At 42.5% G+C, this 18,850-nt stretch overlaps 1 protein-coding gene across 2 annotated transcripts in view; it reads right to left on the reverse strand.

Moving 5' to 3' along the window:
* LOC133061795 (cytochrome P450 4F6-like) overlaps positions 1-18,850 on the reverse strand; it is a 33,139-nt gene that overhangs the window by 1,076 nt on the left and 13,213 nt on the right. For both annotated transcript variants that reach the window (XM_061149998.1, XM_061149997.1), the window contains 4 exons: positions 17,616-17,737; positions 16,408-16,678; positions 15,754-15,820; positions 15,430-15,559 (listed from right to left, as the gene is read on the reverse strand). In XM_061149998.1, the coding sequence (XP_061005981.1) occupies positions 15,430-15,559; positions 15,754-15,820; positions 16,408-16,678; positions 17,616-17,737 (590 nt within the window). The remainder of the gene's footprint in view (positions 1-15,429; positions 15,560-15,753; positions 15,821-16,407; positions 16,679-17,615; positions 17,738-18,850) is intronic.

The following is an 18,850-nucleotide window of genomic DNA, read 5'->3' on the forward strand; positions in this document are numbered from 1 at the left end:
CTCCCTCTGACTCTCACGGGGCTCCCCTGATAGCTCAGATGGTAAAGCGTCTGCCTACAATGCAGGAGACCTGGGTTTGATCCCTGGGTCGGGAAGAACCCCTGGAGAAGGAAATGGCAACCCACTCCAGTATTCTTGCCTGGAAAATCCCTTGGACTGAGGTTCCTGGTAGGCTACAGTCCATGGGGTCGCAAAGAGTCGGACAAGACTGAGCAAATTCACTTTCACTTTTCTGACTTTCACTGCTATAACAAAATTAATTCCAGATGAACCAAAGATTTAAGAATTAGGATATCAATATCTCAAGTTACTATTAATAGAAGAAAACAGCCTGGTATTTTTAGAAAATTTCTGAGCAAAACACAACACTCCCAACATACTCTTTAAAGTGTTAACCCTTTAAAGTGTTAATAATTTAAAGCTTTTTGAATTATATCATTAGCTTACAATGCAAAAAAAGTCTCTATAATGGACATATAAGTTTATTTGAGTAAGTAAGTTTATTCTACTCCACACTGTATAGTGAGACAACCTAATATTATTAAGGTGTCAATACTTTCTAAATTAATGAGCATATTCAATGTAATTAAATAAAAATCTAGTTGGTTGGGGGAGGGGGGGACTTGGTAATCTTCAATTTGAAAGAATTGGAATTCATCAAAGCTAGGTCAGTTTGAAAACAAGATCGATACGGGATCTAGGGGGCTTCCCAGGTGGTGCTAGTGATAAAGAACACTCCTGCCAGTGCAGGAGACATAAGAGACTCTGGTTCGATCCCTGGGTCTGGAAGATCCTCTGGAGGAGGGCATGGAAACCCACTCCAGTATTCATGCCTGGAGAATCCCATGGACAGAGGAGCCTGGTGGGCTACAGTCCAAAGGGTCGCAAAGAGCCAGACACGACCTAAGTGACTTAGCATGCACGCATGCATGGGGTCTAGAAAAATGGTACTGATGAGCCTATTTGTAGGGCCGGAATAGAGATGCAGATGTAGGGGACGGACTTGTAGACACAGTGAGGCAAGGAGAGGATGGGAAGATTTGAGAGAGTAGCACTGACACATATACAGTACCATGGGTAAAATAGACAGCCAGTGGGAAGCTGCTGTGTAACACAAGGAGCCCAGCTTGGCGCTCTGTGATGCCCTAGGAGGGGTGGGATGGGGGTGGGATGGGGGTGGGGGTGGGGGTGGGAGGGAGGGAGGGGATGTGTATATATATATATATATATAGCTGATTCACATTGTTGTAAGGAAGAAACCAACACAACATTGTAAAACAACTATCCTCCAATTAAAAAAAATTTTTTTTAAAGAAGAAAATAAAAGATAATAGAAGAATGCAAGGTTTCCCAGGGGGTGCTAATGGTAAATAACCTGTCTGCCAATAAAGGAAATCTAAGAGATGTGGGTTCAATGCCTAGGTTGGGAAGATCCCCTAGAGGCAGATCTGGCAATCCACTTCAGTATTCCTGCCTGGAGATTCCCATGGACAGAGGAGGCCGGTGGGCTACAGTCCATAGAGTTGCAAAGAGTCAGACGTGACTGAAGCAACTGAACAGACACAGGAGAACCCAACCTACCAGATGTTAAGGCCTATTACAAAAGTGTTGTAATTTTTAAAAAGCGTGGTACTGTTGCAAGAACAGTAAGACAGACTCATGGAACAGAATAGAGAACTTGGAGATCAAACATGAATTGGTGAAAACCGCATCTGGAAAGGAGGCCCTGTAAACCACTGAGCAGTAGATGGATCATTGGTTGAAGGTATTCAGACAAGCGGTGATGTAGGAACAGAGCTAAATCCTCGGGAACTTCCTGGCAGTGTAGTGGTTAGGACTCTGCACTTGCACTGCAGGGGGCCTGAGTTCAAACCCTGGTCCAGGAACTGAGATCCCACAAGCCCTGCGACTCTACCAAAAAAAAAAATGTTTAAAAGAACTAAATCCGCATCTATTCAATATACAGAGTGGGGACTTCCCTGGTGGTCCAGTGGTTAAGAACCCACTTTGCAATGCAGAGGGTGTGGGTTCAATCCCTAACTGGAGAACTAAGATTCTGTGTGCTGAAACTAAGACCCAACACAGCCAAACAAATAAATAAATTTTTAAATATATACATATACACAGAATATAATCTCCTCTTATATGTGAAAGATAAAGCCATAATATTAGAAGACAATATATGAGATATCTTCATGATCTAGGTGTAGGAAAGAATTCTTAAAATCCCAAAAGTACAAACTGGAAGACAAAAAGAAATGGATAAATATGCACAGAATTAAGGAGATCTTCTAGTTAATAAAAGATACCAGGGGACCAAATTAACATTTATTACAGATGAGATAGCTGCAATAAATATATAGGTGGCATGGCTCTGGAAGAAAAGTAAGCAGAGGACATGATCTAGGAATTCAGGGAACTGCAAACACTGAGATTTCAAATATGAAGAGATGTTCAGAATAACTGGTATCAGAAAAGGGGCAATTACATGGCAAATAGATGTTCAGTTCAGTTCAGTTGCTCAGTCGTGTCTGACTCTTTGTGACCCCATGGACTGCAGCACACCAGGCCTCCCTGTCCAGCACCAACTCCTGGAGTTTACTCAAACTCATGTCCATTGAGTCAATGATGCCATCCAACCATTTCATCCTCTGCCATCGTCTTCTCCTTCTGCCTTCAATCTTTCCCAGCATCAGGGTCTTTTCAAATGAGTCAGTTCCTTGCATCAGGTGGCTGAAGTATTGGAGTTTCAGCTTCAGCATCAATCCTTCCAATGAATATTCAGGATTTATTTCCTTTAGGATGGACTGGTTGGATCTCCTTGCTGTCCAACGGACTCTCAAGAGTCTTATCCAACACCACTTTCAAAAGCATCAATTCTTAGGCACTGAGCTTTCCTCACATCCATACATGACTACTGGAAAAACCATAGCTTGGACTAGACCTTTTTTGGCAAAGTAATGTCTTTGCTTTTTAATATATTGTCTAGGTTGGTCATAACTTTTCTTCCAAGGAGCAAGCGCCTTTGATGTCATACTTCACATCTATTTGAGGCAAGAATTAATAGGGTGGATAATGGTAAGGAGTGGCTGAGGTTGTGCAGGTAGAGTGCTGGGCGCTGATATGTGGAGGTGTGGACAGGGACCAAGCAGAGGGCATCAGCATTGTCAAGAAAAGGCAACATGTCTTTTACAGCCCAGCAAGCTGGCTCCTGGGTAGATTCAGAGAGCTTCTAGGACAGGTAAATAAAGACACATACACAAAGATGTTCATTGGGTGATGTGATGGGAGCGTCCTGGATAGCCAGTACTAAGGGATTGGAGAGGGAAGTACAAAGGGCTATTCTGGCCAACTGTGTTAACCAGATCTTCATTGCTTTGAAATGCCACGAAGTAAGGAATATTTGTATTCTCACATGTGCATTTTAGAGATTTTTGTTAGTTATATAAAAAATAAATGTATTGTTTGATATATTTGGTTGATAAATATTAATATGAAGTTTTTCATGTTCTTTGCTATTTTGAGTTCCATTATAGATTCACGAATAAAGTCATTAGCAGAGGGAGCAAAAAATAAATAAATAAACATAGGTACAGACTGAACAATGTCTGGAAGGACACAGGAAACCATTGAAAGAAGAAATGGGGTTGGGACACTGGCATATGACAGAGGTTTATATGAGGTGGTGTATGTGTCAACTATCCTTATTGTAATCATTTTGCAATATATACATATATCAGGTCATGTTGTACACCTAAAATGTACATAATGTTATACATTGGTTATGTCTCAATAAAGCTAGGGGTGGGGCTGATGGGAGGCTTAAGTTCATTGTAAATCCTTTCATGCCTTCTGTTTGGATTTTAACCAAGTGCATAATTTTTTGAAGTTTGGGGAAGCATAAAAATATTTTTCCATCTTACAGGACTGCTATGCTGAGCAAAACCTTGAAATTGAGGGCATGGCCTCCTTTCTCTAGTCCTACTTCCTCTCCATCCTTCAGTCTTTGGCCCAGAATCTTCCCCTGGACTCCCAGACTACAGCTCACTTCCTCCAGTTTGCCCCTGTATCTGCAAAGAGATATTTCTTTCTTTTTTAAAAAGAAAATGTATTTTATTTATTTTTGGCTGCATTGGCCTCGTGTCACGTGGGATCTTAGTTCCCTGACCAGGGATCAAACTCACATCCCTTGTATTGGAAGGTAGAGTCTTAACCACCAGACCACCAGGAAAGTCTCTGCTAAGAGATATTTCTAATACTCATATCTGACCTGCCCCTCCCCTGCTCAAATATCTCCCAAGGCTCCCCATTGCCCTCCTACACTAGTCATGGATCTCCCTTCAAGAAAGAACCTGCTGGAGAGCTACAAGAAGAGCTGTCAGCTGACAGCCTCCAGCTATAGGGTCTCTGGGCTCTGCTGCAGGATTCAAGCCAAGTCCACACTTTCCCAGGCAGCTCACAGTCAATGACTGAGCACACTACTGCCTGACCATTTCTGCCCAACTTCACTTTTCCTTAATGGTGGCACACCTGCCCGTTTCTCTCTTTTATCCAGTATTGGCTCCCTAAAGGACTTGAACTGATATATTTAAAAATTCTTAACATGACTTTCAAAACATTTAAAGAAGAGCTTCCATTACAAGTTCCAGCCTTACTGGGAGCCCCTCTGATACTCACACTGTATATTTCACAACTTTCCAGCCACTTTTACTTCCAAACTCAGGCTCACTCCTGGCCTTTGCACAAGATATCCCCTTAGCCTGGACACTGTCCACTACCTACACCCAGAGTGGTGAATTCATATTCACTGTTTTACTATCAAGCCTTACCTACTTTCTTCTCTGCCCCAGCAGAAAAATCCCTGGACTAAGATGGCGGGGGAATAGGATGGTGAGACCACTTTCTCCCCCACAAATTCATCAAAAGGACATTTGAATGCTGAATAAATTCCACAAAACAACTTCTGAACGCTGGCAGAGGACACCAGGTGCCCAGAAAGGCAGCCCATTGTCTTTGAAAGGAGGTAGGACAAAATATAGAAGATAAAAAGAGAGACAAAAGAATTAGGGATGGAGATCCTTCCCAGGGAAGGAGTCATAAAAGAGAAGTTTCCAAACACCAGGAAACCCTCTCACTGGCAGGTCTGTGGGGAGTTTTGGAATCTCAGAGGACGACATAACTGGGAGGAAAAATAAATAAATAAAACCCACAGATTATGTGCCTAATGGCAACTCCCAGTACAGAAGTAGCCCAGACGCTCACATCCGCCACTAGCAAGCGGGTGCTGAACAGGGAGGCGCAGGCTGCATTGCTTAGGGTAAGGACGTAGCCTGAATGCCCTGAGGGCAATCTGAGGGAGCTTACATGAGATAGCAACCTAAACTGTGGGATAGCCAGAGAGAGAGAGAGAGAACTTTCCCGCGAAAAACCCTAAGCTAAAACTCCTTATTGCCAAATTCAGACTTAAACTGAAGAGAGTAGGGAAAACCACTAGACCATTCAGGTATGACCTAAATCAAATCCCTTATGACTATACAGTGGAAGTGAGAAATAGATTTAAGGGACTAGATCTGATAGACAGAGAGCCTGACGAAATATGGGCAGAGGTTCGTGACATTGTACAGGAGACAGGGATCAAGACCATCCTCATAGAAAAGAAATGCAAAAAGGAAAATGGTTATCTGAGGAGGCCTTACAAATAGCTGTGAAAAGAAGAGAAGCAAAAAGCAAAGGAGAAAAGGAAAGATACTCTCATTTGAATGCAGAGTTCCAGAGAATAGCCAGAAGAGATAAGAAAGCCTTCCTCAGCAATCAATAAAAAGAAATAGAGGAAAACAACAGAACGGGAAAGACTAGAGATCTCGTCAAGAAAATTAGAGATATCAAGGGAATATTTCAGGCAAAGATGGGTTCGATAAGGGATAGAAATGGTATGGACCTAACAGAAGCAGAAGATATTAAGAAGAGGTGGCAAGAATACACAGAAGAACTGTACAAAAAAGATCTTCATGAACCAGATAATCACAATGGTGTGATCACTGACCTAGAGCTAGACGTCCTGGAATGTGAAATCAAGTGGGCCTTAGAAAACATCACTATGAACAAAGCTAGTGGATGTGATGGAATTCCAGTTGAGCTATTTCAAATCCTGAAAGATGAAGCTGTGAAAGTGCTGCACTCAATATGCCAGCAAATTTGGAAAACTCAGCAGTGGCCACAGGACTGGAAAAGGTCAGTTTTCATTCCAATCCCTAAGAAAGGCAACCCCAAAGAATGCTCAAACTACTGCACAATTGCACTCATCTCACACGCTAGTAAAGTAACGCTCAAAATTCTCCAAGCCAGGCTTCAGCAATACGTGAACCATGAACTTCCAGATGTTCAAGCTGGTTTTAGAAAAGGCAGAGGAACCAGAGATGAAATTGCCAATATCCGATGGATCATCGGAAAAGCAAGAGAGTTCCAGAAAAACATCTATTTCTGCTTTATTGACTATGCCAAAGCCTTCTACTGTGTGGATCACAATAAACTGTGGAAAATTCTGAAAGAGATGGGAATACCAGACCACCTGACCTGCCTCTTGAGAAACCTGTATGCAGGTCAGGAAGCAACAGTTAGAACTAGACATGGAACAACAGACTGGTTCCAAATAGGAAAAGGAGTATGTCAAGGCTGTATATTGTCACCCTGCTTATTTAACTTATATGGAGAGTACATCATGAGAAACGCTGGGCTGGAGGAAGCACAAGCTGGAATCAAGATTGCCGGGAGAAATATCAATAACCTCAGATATGCAGATGACACCACCCTTATGGCAGAGAGTGAAGAGGAACTAAAAAGCCTCTTGATGAAAGTGAAAGAGGAGAGTGAAAAAGTTGGCTTAAACTTAACATTCAGAAAACTAAGATCATGGCATCTGGTCCCATCACCTCATGGGAAATAGATGGGGAGACAGTGGAAACAGTGTCAGGCTTTATTTTTTTGGAATCCAAAATCACTGCAGATGGTGATTGCAGCCATGAAATTAAAAGACGCTTACTCCTTGGAAGGAAGTTATGACCAACTTAGATAGCATATTAAAAAGCAGAGACATTATTTTGCCAACAAAGGTCCTTCTGGTCAAGGCTATGGTTTTTCCAGTAGTCATGTATGGATGTGAAAGTTGGACTGTGAAGAAAGCTGAGCACCCAAAAATTGATGCCTTTGAACTGTGGTGTTGGAGAAGACTCTTGAGTCCCTTGGACTGCAAGGAGATCCAACCAGTCCCTCCTAAAGGAGATCAGTCCTGGGTGTTCATTGGAAGGACTGATGCTGAAGCTGAAACTCCAGTACTTTGGCCACCTCATGCGAAGAGCTGACTCATTGGAAAAGACCCTGATGCTTGGAGGGATTGGGGGCAGGAGGAGGAGGGGACAGCAGAAGATGAGATGGCTGGATAGCATCACCGACTTGATGGGCATGAGCTTGAATAAACTTCAGGAGTTGGTGATGGACGGACAGGGAGGCCTGGCCTGCTGCAGTTCATGGGGTCACAAAGAGTCAGACACGACTGAGCGACTGAACTGAACTGAATTGAAGGCACTGCTGGGCCAATCACAGAACAAAGGACTGAGCAAATACCAGAGGAGAGCTAGCGGACACTGGACCGGCCCATCCCCCTCCGGAGGCAGGGAGGCAGGTGGATGGCAGCCAGAGCCAGAAAGGGGCAATCTGGGCCCCTAGACGGCATCCTCTCCCAAACTGTGAGCAGGCTCCCAGTTGCCAACCAAGTCTTCCTGGGATCCTGGACAGTTGACATCCATCAGGAGGGTCGCAGCCAGAGATCAGTGCCCCAGAAGAGACACATGGCACACCTGAGACAGCGCTCCCACTGCGCACCCGGGAAACCAAACGGCTGGGGCGGGGGAGGTGATAAGATTCCCAGCCCACCTGGGGAGAGTGTGCTCACCAAGCACCTGGTCACCCGAGCTCCTCGGACCTGGGAAGGGCATAAAACGCAGGCCCAACCGAGTCTGTGCCTTTGTGGAGTACCCGAGAACCTGAACCTGAGCAGCTTAGACCTGGGAAATGCACGCAACCCAGGGTCTACTTTAGACAGTTCCCCTGCAGAGCAACCTGGAGCCTGAGCAGTGTAGACAATGAAAGCACACACGCCGTGAGCAGTGGGCAAACCCAGTGTGGCCCAGACACTGCGAGCACTCCCCAAACACGCCAGTGATATTTGTTTGCAGTGCTCCTCCCTCCCCACAGCACGACTGAACAAGTGAGCCTAGATAAGAGACCACCTTTGCCCCCTTGTGTCGGGGTGGAAATTAGACACTGAAGAGACTTGCAAACAGAAGAAGCCAAAATAAACAGAGGGAACCACTTTGGAAGTGACATGTGCAAGAGATTAAAACCCTGTAGTTAGCACCGACTACATTGGAAGGGGCCTATAGGTCTTGAGAAGTACAAGCAGAAACAAGGAACTATCTGCAACTGAACTCATCCTACACTGCCCGACTCCAGAGAAATTCCTAGATCTATTTTTACTATTATCATTTTTTAAGTTTTTTAATTTTTAAGCCCTCTATTACTCCTTTAATTTTCATTTTTATAACCTACTACTACCTTACCAAAAAAAGACCCTATTTTTAAAGCAAACTTCTTATATATTTTTTGTGATATAATCTTTGTGATTTTGTTTTGTTTGCTTTTTTAATATTGTGTTTTTGAGAGTCTAACCTCTCTAGATTTTTAATTTTTGATTTTTGTTATTTGTTATCAATTTTGTACCTTTAAGAACCCAATCTTCAGTACCCATTTTTACTTAGGAGTGTGATTACTGGCTTGATTGACCTCTCACCCTTTTGACTCTCTTTTTTCTCCCCAGGTCACCTCTATCTCCTCCCTCCCCCTTCTCTTCTCTACCCAACTCTGTGAATCTCTTTGGCTATTCCTGGCTATGGAGAACACTTAGGGAACTGATTACTGGCTAGATCTGTCTCACTCCTTTTGATCCCCCCTCCCTTCTCCTCCTGGTCACCTCTATCTCCTTCCTCCCTCTTCTCTTCTCTATGTATCTCCATGAACCTCTCTGGCTGTTCCAGGCTGTGAATAGCACATAGGGACTTGACTACTGGCTAGATTGCTCTCTCCCCCTTTTGATCCCCCCTCTTCTCCTCCTGGTCACCTCTATCTCCCTCCTCCCTCTTCTCTTCTCCATGTAACTCTGTATACCTCTCTGGGTGTTCCTCACTGTGGAGAATCTTTTCTCCATTAACCTAAATGTTTTATCATCGGTGCTGTATGGATGTAGAAGTCTTCAGGCTAGTGTAAGAATAAGACTGAAAACCAGAGGCAGGAGGCTTAAGTCCAAATCCTGAGAACACCAGAGAACTCCTGACTCCAGGGAACATTAATCGATAAGAGCTCATCCAAAAGCCTCCATACCTACACTGAAACCAAGCTCCACCCAAGAGCAAACAAGTTCCAGAGAAAGATACATCACACTAATTCTCCAGCAAAGCAGGAACATAGCCCTGAGCTTTAATATACAGGCTGCCCAAAGTCACTCCAAACCTATAGACATCTCAAAACTCACTACTGGACACTTCATTGCACTCCATAGAGAAGAAATCCAGCTCCACCAACCAGAACACCAATGCAAGCTTCCCTAATCAGGAAACCTTGACAAGCTACTCATCCAACCCCACCCACAGGGAGGAACCTCCACAATAAAGAGGAACCACAGACTGCCAGAATACAGAAAGGCCACCCCAAATGAAGCAATCTAAACAAGATGAAAAGGCAGAGAAATACTCAGCATGTAAAGGAACATGATAAATGCCCACCAAACCAAACAAAAGAAGTGGAGATAGGGAGTCTACCTGAGAAAGAATTCAGAATAATGATAGGAAAAATGATGCAAAATCATGAAAACAAAATGTAGTTACAGATAAATAGCCTAGAGACAAGGATTGAGAAGATGCAAGAAATGTTTAACAAGGACCTAGAAGAAATAAAAAGAGTCAATTAATAATGAATAATGCAATAACTGAGTTCAAAAGCACTCTGGAGGGAACGAACAGTAGAATAACTGAGGCAGAAGATAGGATAAGTGAGGTAGAAGATAGAATGGTGGAAATAAATGAAGCAGAGAGGAAAAAAGAAAAAAGAATTAAAAGAAATGAGGACAACCTCAGAGACCTCTGGGACAACATCAAACACCCCAACACTCGAATCATAGGAGTCCCAGAAGAAGAAGATGAAAGGCCATGAGAAAAGACTTGAGGAGATAATAGTTGAAAACTTCCCTAGAATGGGGAAGGAAATAGCCACCCAAGTCCAAGAAACCCAGAGTCCCAAAAAGGATAAACCCAAGGCGAAACACCCCAAGACACAAATTATTCAAATTAGCAAAGATCAAACACAAAGAAAAAATATTAAAAGCAGCAAGGGAAAGACAACAAATAACACACAGGAAGATTTCCAAAAGGATAACAGCTGATCTTTTAACAGAAACTCTTTAGGCCAAAGGGATTGGCAGGACATACTTAAAGTGATGAAAGAGGAAAACCTACAACCCAGATTAATGTACCCAGAAAAGATCTCATTCAAATATGAAGGAGAAATCAAAAGTTTTACAGACAAGCAAAAGCTGAGAGAATTCAGCACCACCAAACCAGCTCTTCAACAAATGCTAAAAGATTTTCTCTAGACAGGAAACACAGAAAATGTGTATAAACTGGAACCCAAAACAACCAGTAAATGGCAACAGGATTATACTTATCAATAAGTACCTTAAATGTAAATTAGTTGAATGCCCCCAACCAAAAGACAAAGACTGGCAGAATGAATATGAAAACAAGACCCCTATATATGCTGTCTACAAGAGACCCACCTCAAAACAAGGGACACATACAGACTGGAAGTGAAGGGCTGGAAGAAGATATTTCACACAAATGGAGAACAAAAGAAAGCAGGAGTAGCAATACTCATATCAGATAAAATAGACGTTGAAATAAAGGCTGTGAAAAGAGACAAAGAAGGACACTACATAATGATCAAAGGATCAATCCAAGAAGAAGACATAATAATTATAAATATATATGCACCCAACATAGGAGCACCGCAATATGTAAGGCAAATGCTAACAAGTATGAAAGGGGAAATTAACAATAACACAATAATAGTGGGAGAATTTAATACCCCCACTCACACCTAAGGAGAGATCAACTAAACAGAAAATTAGCAAGGAAACACAAACTTTAAATGATACAATGGGCCAGTTAGACCTAATTGAGATCTATAGGACATTCCACCCCAAAACAATAATTTCACCTTTTTCTCAAGTGCACATGGAACCCTCTCCAGGACAGATCACATCCTGGGCCTTGGTAAATTCAAAAAACTTGAAATCATTCCAAGTATCTTTTCTGATCACAATGCAGTAAGATTAGATGTCAATTACAGGGGGAAAAACTACTAAAAATTCCAACATATGGAGGCTAAATGACATGTTTCTGAATAACCAACAAATCATAGAAGAAATCAAAAAAGAAAGCAAAATATGCATAGAAACTGGTGAAAATGAAAACACAACAACCCAAAACCTATGGGACACTATAAAAGCAGTGCTAAGGGGAAGGTTCATAGCAATACAGGCTTACCTCAAGGAACAAGAAAAAAGTCAAATAAATAACCTAACTCTACACCTAAAGCAACTAGAAAAGGAAGAAATGAAGAACCCCAGGGCTAGTAGAAGGAAAGAAATTATAAAAATTAGGGCAGAAATAAATGCAAAAGAAACAAAAGAGACCATACCAAAAATCAACAAAGTTAAAAGCTTGCTCTTTGAGAAGATAAATAAAATTGACAACCATTAGCCAGACTCATCAAGATAAAAAGGGAGAAGAATCAAATCAACAAAATTAGAAATGAAAATGGAGAAATCACAACAGACAACACAGAAATACAAAGGATCATAAGAGACTACTATCAGCAATTATATGCCAATAAAATGGACAACTTGGAAGAAAGAGACAAATTCATAGAAAAGTATAACTTTCCAAAACTGAACCAGGAAGAAATAGAAAATCTTATCAGACTGATCACAAGCATGGAAATCGAAACTGTAATCAGAAATCTTCCAGGAAACAAAAGCCCAGGACCAGATGGCTTCACAGTTGAATTCTACCAAAAATTTAAAGGAAAGCTAACACCTATCCTACTCAAACTCTTCCAGAAAATTGCAGAGGAAGGTAAACTTCGAAACTCATTCTATGAGGCCACCATCACTCTAATACCAAAACCAGACAAATATGCCACAAAAAAACAAAACTACAGGCCTATATCACTGATGAACAAATCCTTAACAAAAATCCTAGCAAACAGAATCCAACCACATACTAACAATATCATACATCATGACCAAGTGGGCTTTATCCCAGGGATGCAAGGATTCTTCAATATCAGCAAATCAATCAATGTAATACACCACATTAACAAACTGAAAGATAAAAATCATATGATTATCTCAATAGATGCAGAGAAAGCCTTTGACAAAATTCAACATCCTAAATGGATGTTTATGATAAAAAAAAAAAAAACCCTCCAGAAAGCAGGCATAGAAGGAACATACCTCAACATAATAAAAGCTATATATGACAAACCCTCAGCAAACATTATCCTCAATGGTGAAAAATTGAAAGCATTTCTCCTAAAGTCAGGAACAAGACAGGGGTGCCCACTCTCACCACTGCTATTCAACATAGTTTTGCAAGTTTTGGCCACAGCAATCAGAGCAGAAAAAGAAATAAAAGGAATCCAGATTGGGAAAGAAGTAAAACTCTCACTGTTTGCAGATGACATGATCCTCTACATAGAAAACCCTAAAGACACCACCAGAAAATTACAAGAGCTAATCAATGAATATAGTAAAGTTGCAGGATATAAAATTAACACAGAGAAATCCCTTGCATTCCTATACATGAACAATGAGAAAACAGAAAGAGAAATTAAGGAAACAATCCCATTCACCATTGCAACGAAAAGAATAACATACTTAGGAATAAATCTACCTAAAGAAACAAAAGACCTATACATAGAAAACTATAAAATACTGATGAAAGAAATCAAAAAGGACACAAATAGATGGAGAAATATACCATGTTCATGGATTGGAAGAATCAATATAGTGAAAATGAGTATACTACCCAAAGCAATCTATACATTCAATGCACTCCCTATCAAGCTACCAAAGGTATTTCTCACACAACTAGAACAAATAATTTCACAATTTCTATGGAAATACAAAAAAAGTCGAAAAGCCAAAGCAATCTTGAGAAAGAATGAACCTGGAGGAATCAACCTGCCTGACTTCAGGCTCTACTACAAAGCTTCAGTCATCAGGACAGTATGGTACTGGCACAAAGACAGAAATATAGATCAATGGAACAATATAGGAGGCCCAGAGATAAGTCCACACACCTATGGATGCCTTATCTTTGACAAAGGAGGCAAAAATATACAACAGAGAAACGGCAATCTGTTTAACAAGTGGTCCTGGGAAAACTGGTCAATCACTTGTAAAAGAATGAAACCAGAACACTTTCTAACACCATACACAAAACTAAACTCAAATTAGATTAAAGATCTAAATGTAAGACCAGAAACTATAAAACTCCTAGAGGAGCACATAGGCAAAACACTCTCTGACATAAATCACAGCAGCATCCTCTATGACCCACCTCCCAGAGTAATGGAAATAAAAGCAAAAATAAACAAATGGGACCTAATTAAACTTAAAAGCTTTTGCACAACGAAGGAAACTATAAGCAAGGTGAAAAGACAGCCTTCAGAATGGGAGAAAATAATAGCAAATGAAGCAACTAACAAAAGGATTAATCTCAAAAATAAACAACCAAATCCTACAGCTCATTTCCAGAAAAATAAATGACCCAATTAAAAAAAAAATGGGCCAAAGAACTAAGCAGACATTTCTCCAAAGAAGACATACAGCTAACAAACACATGAAAAGATGCTCAACATCACTCATTATTAGAGAAATGCAAATCAAAACCACAATGAGGTACCATCTCACACCAGCCAGAATGGCTGCTATCAAAAAGTCTACAAACAATAAATGCTGGAGAGGGTGTGGAGAAAAGGGAGCCCTCTTACACTGTTGGTGGAAATGCAGACTAGTACAGCCACTATGGAGAACAATGTGGAGGTTCCTTAAAAAACTGGAAATAGAACTGCCATGTGACCCAGCAATCCCACTGCTGGGCATACACACCGAGGAAACCAGGATTGAAAGAGACATGTTTACCCCAATGTTCATCACAGCACTGTTTACAATAGCTAGGACATGGAAGCAACCTAGATGTCCATCGGCAGACGAATGGATAAGAAAGCTGTGGTACATATACACCATGGAATATTACTCAGCCATTAAAAAGAATACATTTGAATCAATTCTAATGAGGTGGATGAAACTGGAGCCTATTATACAGAGTGAAGTAGGTCCCAATGAAAAACACCAATACAGTATACTAACGCATATATATGGAATTTAGAAAGATGGTAACGATGACCCTATATGCGAGACAGCAAAAGAGACATAGATGTATAGAACAGACTTTTGGACTCTGTGGGATAAGGCAAGGGTGGGATGATTTGAGAGAATAGCATTGAAACATGTATATTATCATACGTGAAACAGATCACCAAGCCAGGTTCGATGCATGAGACAAGGTGCTCAGAGCTGGTGCACTGGGATGACCCTGAGGGATTGGATGGGGAGGGAGGTGGGAGGGGGGTTCAGGACGTGGAACACATGTGCACCCGTGGTTGATTCATGTCAATGTGTGGCAAGACTCACTACAATATTGTAAAGTAATTAGCCTCCAATTAAAATAAATAAATTTTTCAAAAAAGAAAAATCCCTGGAATAGACTATTACATGGGAATCAGAAAAGAACAAAAATTAAGAGAAGTGAGAGTCTTTTCGAGGAAAATGCAACTTCAGGCAGAAAATTAAGAGAGGGGGAAAAAGACTTCATATGCTGAATATATATTCAGTGGCATCTGTTCTACACATATTATCCCAATACTCCAAACAGCACTGTGGGGGAGAGATTCCCCATCCCATTCCCAATTTATAGAGGAGAAAAATGGTATTCATAAAAGGAAACTGATTTTATTAAAGTGACATAGCAAGTTAGTAGGGACATTAATGTGGATGCTCAGATCTTTCTGTCCCAAAAGCCTACAAACTTTCACCTGCTATTCAGACTAGGTATCAGACCTTGCCTCTGGGTTCTGCTCCTATTCCCACTGGGCAATAATTATAGAATCAACAAAAAAAGATCTTTCCAGGTTCCCACCTGGAAAGCAGAGGCAGTGGGAAGGGTTCAGGAGCACACCATGAGGACTTGCACTCACCATTCAATCTCTTTAGGCTCGCGGTCCCTCAGGAGCTCTTGCACCTCCTGCCGGCAGTGCTCCTGGTATTCTGGGTGCTTTGCCAGGTTGTACAGGATCCAGGAGAGGCCACTGGCTGTGGTGTCATGGCCTGAGGGGCAGCCAGACAGACTTGGGTCTCTGGGCTACTTCAGCACCAAAGGGCGGACCACACCAAGCCACCCTTCCCCACTTCCCCACAAAGAAGATGGGAAGGATAGGCAAGATGGGGTGATCCAGCACCCGCCAAGTCCACAGGATGAAGAGACCCCTGCCCATTCTCTAGTCCCACACTGGGACCCTCACCCTCAAACATGAAGGTGTCAGCTTCAGCTCGGATATCTTCATCTGACAATCCCTTCCCATCTTCATCCTGAACAGAAAGCAAGATCCCCAGAGTCACACCAGCTCTGAGGACACCTGAGCCTAATCTGAGATTGTCCCTGAAGCTCCATCATCCAAGCAGGATCCTTCCCTCTTCATCTCCATAGCCCACTCCACCCCAGGGGCCTCCTCCCTGGTCTCCTGCCTCCTGTTTACTCCTTCCAGGCAGCCTTCTACACAGTCACATCTGAAACTTTTCTCTTACCTGCCCCTCCCTTCCTCTATGAGCATCCTCTATGACTCCCTAGCACTCTCTGGATCAAGTCCAAGTTCTTTAATCTGTCCTTTGAAACGAACATCTAGTCTACCTCTTGAATTGAGATCCCAGAGAAGCCCACCTTGAGGCTTTCTGGCTGCCTTAGCAGTAAAGAATCTGCCTGCAGTGCAGGGGCTGGGAAGATCCCCTGGAGGAGGGCATGGCAACCCACTCAGTGTTCTTGCCTGGATAATCCCATGGACAGAAGAACCTGGTGGGCTACAGTCGATAGGGTCACAAAGAGTTGTACATGACTGAAGCAATTTAGCATGCACACACACACACACACACACACACACACACACACATAAGAAGCCTACCTTGGCCAGCAGGAGCACATCAATGAAGTCCAAAGTCTTGGTCTTAGTCTTGGTTTTGAGGAATTCTTGGGAACCCTGACTGGTTAGAGTATGACGCCTCTTCTGGATGACGGCATCTGTGAAGTCATGCACCAGGCGGCAGGCCCTGTAGAAGCGCTTCCCTTCAGGGGTAAGGTAGTACAAGAAGTCCACGTGCAGGAAGATCTGCTCAATTCGTTTCATCACCAGGGCACTGAGCTCCAAGATGGCAGCAATATATTCGCTGGGTTTCCTACAGGGTCAAACCAGAGAAAGCCTTAAGAAGCAGTACTGTGGGACTTCCCTGGTGGTCCAGTGGTTAGGGCTCTATGCTTCTACTGCAGGGGGCACAGGTTGGATCCCTGGTTGGGGAACTAAGATCCCATAAGCTACATGGCATCGCCAAAAAAAAAAAAAAAAGAAGGCCATCTCTCCTTAGAAACTCTGATTCCTAATAGGAAGTCTTGAGAACCCTGATCACTTCTGGATTTCAGATGTTTTAAGCTATTGTCTTCCTTCATGATCTCATACTGTGAGGAGCACTTCTGGTCAGTTACCCAGGACCACATCCCATTCAGTCACATTTCTCTCTCTGACCCCCATCTCTGTGAGCTTCCTCATGTCCTAGACATCAGGGCAGAGCATGGGAATCACCCTCATCTCTCCTCTCTCCCACACAATATCTGGGCCTGCCAATATCTTTCTCAGTTTTCCCCAAATCTGCCCCATTTTCTCCACCAAGCTCAAACTTCCTCCCCTCTGTGGTCTCCTCACATCCTGTGTCTACACAACAGTCTTCTCTCCAGTCAGATATCCAAGCTCATCTTTGACCAAGATCCTCATGTACCCAAAGGTCTTCCACAGCTCCCAGGAAACCTCAGGATGAAGTTCATATCCTCTTTGTCTGGCTTCAGATTGTCCTGAAGATAGAACTCTGCCCATTCCTCCAACCTCATACCCAAGATGTCTCCTCACAGCTACACAGGCTCTGCTCATCCTGGCCTCCTGGATTTTATCAAACAGTTCTGCCTACCTGCAAGAATCACTCCTACTCTTTCCCTTCCCATCCTTCAGCGTCCAGCTCTGACCTACCTCCTCCAAGAAGACCCTTCTGATTACCTTGGTCCATCCCCCCTCACCCTCTACTCCCTCTACTCTTCATGTTCCCCAGGCCCTTGGCTGAGACTCACTCTTGGCAATTGCTGTCGTAACTGAAGACGCATTTCTGCAGACTGTCCAGGGTCATGAGGCTGATGTGTTCAAACATGTCCAGACGAGTGTTGCCCTCCAAGGCCAGGCGTTGCCACTTACCCTAAACACAAAAGAGAGCAAGGTTAGGGCTGGGACTTCCCCCTCATGAGTCCCTGCGCAATCCAAACCACCTGGTTGAATTCCGTGAGACCCAACCTTTTGGTCCTGTGCTCCAAATACCCATCCCCAGGGAAAACTAGGCTTGAGTGAGAGTGGAATCCCCTATTATCAAGACATGAAGACCCTACAGCTGGGAGTCAGGAGACCTGGACTCAAGGTCCAGCTCTGCCTCTTATGTTATGTGTGCCCTGAGTTAACTCGTTGCTTTCCATTTGGCTTTTCCACTATCCAATTCTTAGTAGCAGTTAAGATGACCTGTTCAAACTACCTTGCAATTGCACTCATTTCACATGCTATCAAGGTCACACTCAAAATTCTTCAAGCTAGGTTCCAACAGTATATGAACGAAGAACTTCCAGAAGTACAAGTTGGATTTAGAAAAGGCAAAGGAATCAGAGGTCAAATTGCCAACATTCGTTGGATCACAGAGAAAGCAAAAGGATTCCAGAAAAACATCTAATTCTGCTCCATTGACTACATGAAAGCCTTTGACCAGGTGGATCATGACAAACTGGAAAATTCTTAAAGAGATGGGAAAGCCAGATTACCTTACCTGATGCTTGAAAAACCTGTATGCGGGTCAAGAAGCAATAGAACTGGACGTGGAACAATGGACTTGTTCAAAATTGGGAAAGGAGTACAACAAAGCTGTATATTGTCACACTGTTTATTTAATTTATATACAGAGTACATCATGCAAGATGCCAAGCTAGATGAATCACAAGCTGGAATCAAGATTGACAGGAGAAATATCAACAACCTCAGATATGCAGATGATACCACTATAATGGCAGAAAGCAAAGAGGAACTAAAGAGCCTCTTGATGAAGGTGAAAGAGGAGAGTGAAAAGCTGTCTTGAAACTCAACATTCAAAAACTAAGATCATGGCATTCACTCCCATCACTTCATGGCAAACAGATAGGGAAAAGGTCAAAACAGTGACAACTTTTATTTTCCTGGACATCAAAATCATTGTGGATGGTGATTGCAGCAGTGAAATTAAAAGACACTTGCTCCTTGGAAGAAAAGCTATGACAAACCTAGACAGTGTGTC

This window comes from Dama dama, chromosome 9, assembly GCF_033118175.1.
Source record: "Dama dama isolate Ldn47 chromosome 9, ASM3311817v1, whole genome shotgun sequence".
Lineage (NCBI taxonomy): Eukaryota > Metazoa > Chordata > Mammalia > Artiodactyla > Cervidae > Dama > Dama dama.